At 45.0% G+C, this 7,619-nt stretch overlaps 1 protein-coding gene across 1 annotated transcript; it reads right to left on the bottom strand.

Moving 5' to 3' along the window:
* Positions 1–2,348: 2,348 nt before the first annotated feature.
* On the bottom strand, positions 2,349–3,317 carry LOC142558560 (presenilin-2-like). The gene has a single exon (XM_075670694.1). It carries the CDS (start codon positions 3,315–3,317, stop codon positions 2,349–2,351), a length of 969 nt encoding a protein of 322 aa, XP_075526809.1.
* Between the last annotated feature and the right edge of the window lie 4,302 nt (positions 3,318–7,619).

Genomic DNA, 7,619 nt, shown 5'->3' with positions numbered 1-7,619 from the left:
GCCCGCCAACACGCCGTGGCACTCGGGCAGCGCCGCAGCGCCCTCGCTGCCTTAATGGCTGCTCGCCATCTGCGGCATTAGCGCAGACCCCGGGTGGCTCCTTCGAGTTCACGAACGAGTGGACTGCCTCTAGTCCACTCGTCCATATTATTCTACGTGAAACGTTTATTGTATTCTACCTAAGGAAAAACTAAGGACAAACCTAATCCGAGTTGTATTAGTAAGTTACCCTTATGCAAAACGCAAATTGGCACTCTTACCGCGAAAATAAATTTCGCAAGTCAGAAAAGAAGCAAAAATGAAGGACCTGTGGCGAAGCCACCCTGAAGTTCCCGCGCCAGGTCGCAGTGACGTCATAGATTTTGACGGCGTATGCTTGCGCCTAGTTAAATTTCTATCGCTATAAATGAACCATACGTACTACTTTAAGCCAATCTAAGATTCAAGTAGTCTTTAAAAAAATGTCTCAGTTTCGCGGGAGAGGCGGAGTAGCAATTCAGATAACAAATTATTATGCATATATACGAAGGACTAGTTTTATTGACCGTAAAAACCTACAGAGATTCGCTCACTAACTAGATTAAGAAGCATGGTGTCACGCGTGCACAGGCAAACATGAACGCATCTCACTTGATGACGTCGGACACACGATGTCAGAACGCTGCAGTGAGCAATCGCGGCAGCAGAAACGAGCCGAATTGCCCTTCGTGCTGTCTCTCGCTTCAAAGCAAACTAAGCTGTGAAAACAAAGGGCACACGAAGCCATCAGCCATCGGCGCGCGTAGACTTTGTCCCCATCGCAGACCGCTTGCAAGATAGGGCGCGTGCGGCCGCGTTCAGCCGCGCCATACGCAGCCGCGGCCCCGGCGTAGAATGCAGCCCCCTCCCCCTCCCCCTTCCTGCTGCATTGAGCGCGATGGAAGACGGCAGGCACACTTCCTCCACGCCTTCCTCCCTTGCGCGCGCGATATCAAGCCACTCACCTTGTCGGCTCACATCGCACGCGGTCACGCGCAGCTACATCATACGGTGCGCGGATGCAATCTTATCGTACTAAGACTTGATGAAGAACCTCACGGCGAAGAGGATAGTAGAAATTTGGCTGGAGTGTCCTAATAATTGCTATCGCAATAAATTTTGAGTCAGAAATACGGAAAAATTATGAGATCCGTGACGTCTCGCTGACGCACCGGCGCTGAAGTTTCGGTACAAAATTGAGAAAAATGAAACTTGGACCTTGATTTTCTCTTCTAATAATTAGCCTGTTTCCCCACAATTTTAAACCATAGTTTTGAAGAAATGCTTCGTCATTTTAAGCTAATATAGCGTAGGTTCTCTACTGTAACCTTTTGCATAGCTACTTTGATGCAGTAAGCGAGTTGAGTGATCATCAAGGTCTATGGCGCCTAGTTCAACAAGGAATACCATTACCGAGGGATCTAGGATGACCACTATGACCCGGAAAAGTGCGGCCAGTACACCGAGTGCTGCTACTCCCTCTTTTCCAAGGACGTGAAGGTTGCATAAGCCCTTCATATACGCGGAGAAAATTTGATCGCCAAATGCGTTTATTAACGCGTAGCGTTAAGGGCCGCGTGTCGCAGGAAAACCGGCGTCGGCGTACCGCGCCGACCGTCGTCTCGGGAATAATCATAGCGAACCACGCATACCAAACCACGCAGGCCCTCCGTATAGCGCAAAGTAGTAACTGAACTAATTGACTTTATCAGAATGCGTCAGAAAAATAGTAAAGTACGACTTACAACCTGCAGGAATGATAGCGTTGGATCGTAATATGAATATACGAGAAAGCACAATTACGAGAAACAAACGAGAAATATACGAGAAACACAAAGCCCTTTTAACGCGATAGCGTTTTCCAGCTGCCGTTTGAGGGTCTGTCGTTGCAGGAGTGGCGCGGCCCTCTCGGCTCCATTGCACAACATCAAAAAGAAAAGAACCACAAAGTACGCCTTTCTGTATAGCGTTCGAGGCCAGCGTTTCCCGGTAAACATTACGGTTACATAAGCTGCAGTTGCCCGGAAGCATGAGAAGCGTGAAGGATCTTTGAATGCTATCGCGTTGCCCTCTTAAAGGCGAAGCTCAAGCGTCCTCCAAAATTTTTTTAATTGCCGAAGTCAAACACGATACAGTGCGAACATCGCGCTTATCGCTGCTGTGCTAACGCATTAGAATTATCAGTTCAAATTGACAGTCATAAAAGAGGACAAAGACACTTGTTTTTGTTGGCCGGAATCGCGATGACCGTTTTGTTAATCTAGCGTAGCACACCTTTTTTTTGCTCAGTGTGTCGAATGCTGTGCGGCGTGTGGTGGAGGCTCGTGGCTTCATATTAATGCTTGTGAGACGTACAGTTCGTTCGTAACCTTCCCGATGACCTTGTGAGATTCGACGAAAGATAGGCCTAACAATGTCGACACGGGAAGCGACGGCACGCCTTCCCATTTCATGGCCAGCATGACAGGCACGAACATCGTGACGCAGAGGCCGACCAGAACGCAGACGACGTAGGTGAACACAATGGGCCAGTGGCCGAACCTCACCACAAAGCCCACCAGGACGCTGTAGAAGACGAAGTCACCCAGCCCCAGCTTGATGCCACGGACGTCCCAGCCGCTTTCCGTACTGGAAGTCGAGAATAACATTCCCGAGTGCAGGCTCTCCACACTTTCGTTCCTCTGCTTGGCCATTCCATCGAGGTCCATAAGTATACCGACGACAGTCGGCACACCTACGACCAGGTCCCGAAAGAGTATGAGGCACAGCATGACCAACTGGGCTAAGAGGGGCAAGAACATTAGCACGAAAAGCGTCATGAAGGTAGACTGGACGGTCAGGCAACACAGCTGCAGCAGGCGCGGACCCTTTAACCTAATCACTACCACGCTGAGCGCCATGAAGTTGTAGACGAAGAAGACGGCCGAGTAGATGTCAGCCGGCTCGTTGTACTCCTCGAAGATGACGTAGATGCAAGGGACGGGTAATATGGCCAGGCTCATGGCGCAAGCAAGGGCGGTCCAGGCTCCGATAACTTTGTAGTTACGGTAGTAGTGGTGCACTGTCACCATGATGACCAGTCCTAGCAGCAGGAAGGCGATGACCGCGGCTTTCGTGGCTCGGAAGAAGAACAAGTTTTCCCCGGTGTCCCCCAGCAGCAGGGTGCTTCCGTTGTACAGGAAATGCGGGCTCAGCTTGATCGTGACGATGACGAGCAACATGCAGCAGCTGGTAGTCGTCAGTAATCGGATGATGCCGTCCGAGAAATTATCGGTTACTCGACGCCGCTCCTGCGCCATGATTGCAGCGCTGCCGCTTCGAACGGCACGCTCTCCTGTTGATAATAGTGATTCTCTTTTTATGGCTTGTACCCTTAAGGGGGTATAGGCCAGGAGTCGGGCGGCAGGAGGTAGCTCAAGAGAATGCTTATATCAAACACACATTGTATGCGGATGATATAACTGTCTGGTGCAACTCTGGGAGTGACGCCGAGATCGAGGAGCGTCTTCAAGCAGCAGCGGACACGGTGGACCAGTACGCCAGGGAAAGAGGCCTCCAGTGTGCGCCGGAAAAGTCCGAGTTGCTCATCCTGAAGAACCCGAGGACACCCCTGGCACAGAACATCACGGTGTATATAGACAACCACTCAGTACCGAAATCCACGGAGATCAAGATCCTAGGGCTGTATATCCCGCAGGGGCGACAGAATACCAGCACTATGAAGAAGCTTACAACATCCACCGAGCAAATCCTCCGGATGATGCATCGTATCAGAAATAAGCACCATGGCATGAAGGAAAAGGACGCCATCCGCTTGGTGCAGGCTTTCGTGATTTCTCGGATACTGTACGGGACGGCATTCCTTAACCTCTCCAAGTCGGAAATTGAAAAGTTGGAGGCACTGATCCGGAAGGCCTACAAGACGGCACTGGGGCTACCAAACTCCACGCCAACGGCAAAGCTCATGGCTCTAGGAGTACATAATACCCTCAAAGAGATGTGGGAAGCACAATACCTCTCACAACTCAATAGGCTCGCACTCACAAAACCAGGTAGAGATCTCCTCGAAAAGATCCATATTAATCTGCCCTATACGATAGACCAAAGGGAAGAGGTACCACGTGATGTGAGGAGACGCATCAACGTGTACCCCACTCCGCGGAACATGCATCCCGCATATAACATCGAAAGGAGAAAAGCAAGAGGGGAAGCCCTGCAGAAGAAATGGGACGAGCGACCCAACACCTTCTATGTGGACGCCGCAGGGCCAAAGAATGGAGTGATGACTATTGAGGTTTGAGGTTTATTTTGATTTCTTTCTGTACATCAACAGAAATCGAAGCAAAAGCAAAAGGCTATACAGCCTGACAGAGGCTTTTGCTCCGAGATACAGTTCAGCAAGCAGGCATAAGCAGACAAAAGATAATCATTGAACAATCTAAATTGTCACTAGTTATAAAAAAAACAAAAGAAATATAACAGAGTAGAGAAAACAAGCAGATCGACATTCATATATTGTAACAAGCAAAAAAAAAGAAACAATGTGTGCTAAGAAATAAACACAGTGTACATTGAGTAAGATAAAAAAGTCAATACACATGGAAGTTGTAATCAACACTTACAGAAATTAAACATATTCAATGCAATTTTCAAGAAGAATTTGTTTAAACCTATTTTTGGAAATTTGTTTATTTAGGTCTAAAATGTTGCCAAGTTTATTAAGCAGACTGGGTATTTGATGCAGAATATGCTGCCGACCATAGGTAGTTCTAATTTTTGGTGTTCTTATACTTTGTGACCGGAGGCAATATTGAACACATCTAGAAGAACTGTACGTGGGGTATAGCTTATTATTTTGGATATGCAGAAAAAGCTTAAGATAATAGATTTGGTTAGCTTGCAATATGAAATGTTTAGTAAAAAGCGGACGCGTACTGAGACCTTGCGGCTGACCATAATATCCCTCAAATATTCGTAGTACCTTTTTTTGTAATGTGAGTAATGTGGTATAGTTCTGTGCTGTCGTTGTGCCCCAAATCAACACGCAGTAACTAAGCCTGGAATAGAATAACGTATAATATAGCGCTTTCTTGAGCCAAAGTGGTAATAATCGGCTTAACCTGTATATACATCCAACACTTTTGCTTAATTCTAATGCTAGTTTATTTACGTGTTCATTCCAAGACAGGTCTTCCTGGAACCATACGCCCAGAAATTTTTGAATCTTAACTTGCTGAAGCGACTGGCCCTCAAAGTAAACATTTAAGCTTATATTCCGTGGCTTATTGATAGGTGCAAACAATATGTATTTAGTTTTACTTACGTTTAGTCGTAACTTCTTTATTTTAAGCCAACAAGACAGCTTACATAGATAGGTATTTACACTTCCTTCAAGGTTAGAAATTGAAACATCAGTAAAAAAAATATTAGTGTCATCGGCGTACATAATTATTTTAGGAGAATCCGGAATGCGACACAGGTCATTTACGTAAATTATAAATAACAGTGGACCGAGTATAGATCCTTGTGGGACACCTTTCTTGACCTTAGCATGCGAGGATGTTTCTTGATTAATAACTACATATTGGTAACGGTCTGTCAAGTAATGTTGTAGTAATCTATTGGCAATACCACGGACGCCGTAATTATTAAGTTTTTCTAGAAGAACGCTATGACACACGGTATCAAATGCTTTACGGAAATCTACAAACAGTCCTAGCGTGTAAAGCTTTGACTCGAAATTATTTAGTATCTCACTTTTAATATCGAGTAATGCAAGCTCAGTGGATTTGCCTTTTTGAAAGCCAAATTGGGCCTCACTTAGGATATTATACTTCTTAAAAAATTTTGTAATCCGATATTTATAGCACTTTCAAACACTTTCGACAGTATCGGAAGTACCGATATTGGCCGATAATTTGCAATTTCTTTGTCATTACCACCTTTGAAAACGGGACACACACGAGCTATTTTCAGTTGATCAGGAAAAACCCCAGTAGAGAAAGTTAAGTTAATAATGTATGAGAGCGCGGGCGATATCACATCAGAAACGTATTTTATTGGTATAGGTTTGATGTCATCATGTCCTGCCGCACAGTTGTTTTTAATCTTAGTTATTAATTCTTCAGTCTCACGACATGAAACAGAATGCAAAACTATGGAGTTAGGTAAGCCATGGTCATTTATCGATAATCTTGGATCATCGTCATCACATATCTCATCGTAACCACAACTAGTAATGAAGTAATCGTTCATTTCAGTTGCAACGTCTCTGTAGCCAAGGCCGCTAGAGTTAGCTAGAATGCTAGGGACGTGGTTTTGCTTTATTCGACCGGAAAGATTCCTAACTTCGTTCCAAATTCTCCTGGGATCATTACTTATTTTGCAAAATAAATTCTCATAATATCTGAACTTAGCACACCTTAGTTCACCATTTAGCTGGTTTCTGTACTTTTTAAACTCAATAAATAAATTTATGTCGCGTGTCTTTACAAATGCATGGTACATGCTATTCTTCTTTTTTATTTTTTTAAGTAAGATATTAGTGATCCAGACTTTTCTAATCTTCTGCCGTTTTACGTACCTTACAGATACCTGGAAAGCGTCATTATAACATTTTATCAGTTTAGACATGAAAACGTTGTATGCCAAGTTAGGATCCTTTTCCCGGAACACGTGATTCCACTCGGTCTGAATAACATGATGCCGGAATACTTCTAGTGACCTAGCGTTGATCTGGCGTGACCGCACTTTTTCATTAGCTTCGCGACTATCGTTGGAAGAAGGAAAGGTACAAAAGATAGGTAAATGGTCGCTTACTTCTACAACCAGCACTCCAGCAACGCAGTGCGGCGGGTGTATGTTCGTCAAACAGATATCAAGCAAAGTCGCAGTCTGCGCAGTGATACGGGTTGCCTTAGAAATAACATTTTTGCAAGCAAATGATTTCGCTAGTACTGTTAACTGACGTGACGATGCATCCTGAGATAACATATCGATATTCACGTCGCCCATTACCACAAATGGAAAGCCAGTAAGACACAAATATTCCAGCACGTCTTCCATGAACTTGGTAAATCCAGATTTAGTTCCAGAAGGTGGTCGATAAACGACAACAGCAAATGCTTTTTCTAGGCGCATCATAAGACACTCTACAACCTCATCAATAATAGAAAATTGGGAGATAACTTCATGTTTTAATGACTGCTTAACGTAAATAGCCACACCACCTCCTCTTCCTAAAGGACGCACTAGGCCATTGTAAATATAGTTTTCGAAGTATGGCGGATCTTCACCTACAGATAGCCATGTTTCAGAAAATAATAGCAAGTCAAAACTAAATGAAAAGGAGCCGAGGACATCAAGGATCATGTCTGTCTTGTTGCGTATGCTGCGTGTGTTTAGATGAAAGGCCTTGATGCGCTTGCGCGCATCCCGAAGTAGACTATTCAAGGAATGGCTGTCATGATAATCATCGCTAGGCGTTGCTCTAACAGAGTTCATGAAACTTGCGAGCGTCTGTCAAATTTGGGCGTGTTCCGATACAGTGTTTATTCTCCAGTAGTTCCACCTGCTTCTGCAGTCATCTTATCGAGGTCGTT

The sequence above is a fragment of the Dermacentor variabilis genome, chromosome 9 (genome assembly GCF_050947875.1).
Source record: "Dermacentor variabilis isolate Ectoservices chromosome 9, ASM5094787v1, whole genome shotgun sequence".
Classification (NCBI taxonomy): domain Eukaryota; kingdom Metazoa; phylum Arthropoda; class Arachnida; order Ixodida; family Ixodidae; genus Dermacentor; species Dermacentor variabilis.
This window is presented reverse-complemented; position numbering and strand designations above follow the sequence as displayed.

Excerpts from the sequence above, each read along its gene's own strand:
- LOC142558560 (XM_075670694.1), bottom strand. The coding sequence starts at position 3,317 with ATGGCGCAGGAGCGGCGTCGAGTAACCGATAATTTCTCGGACGGCATC.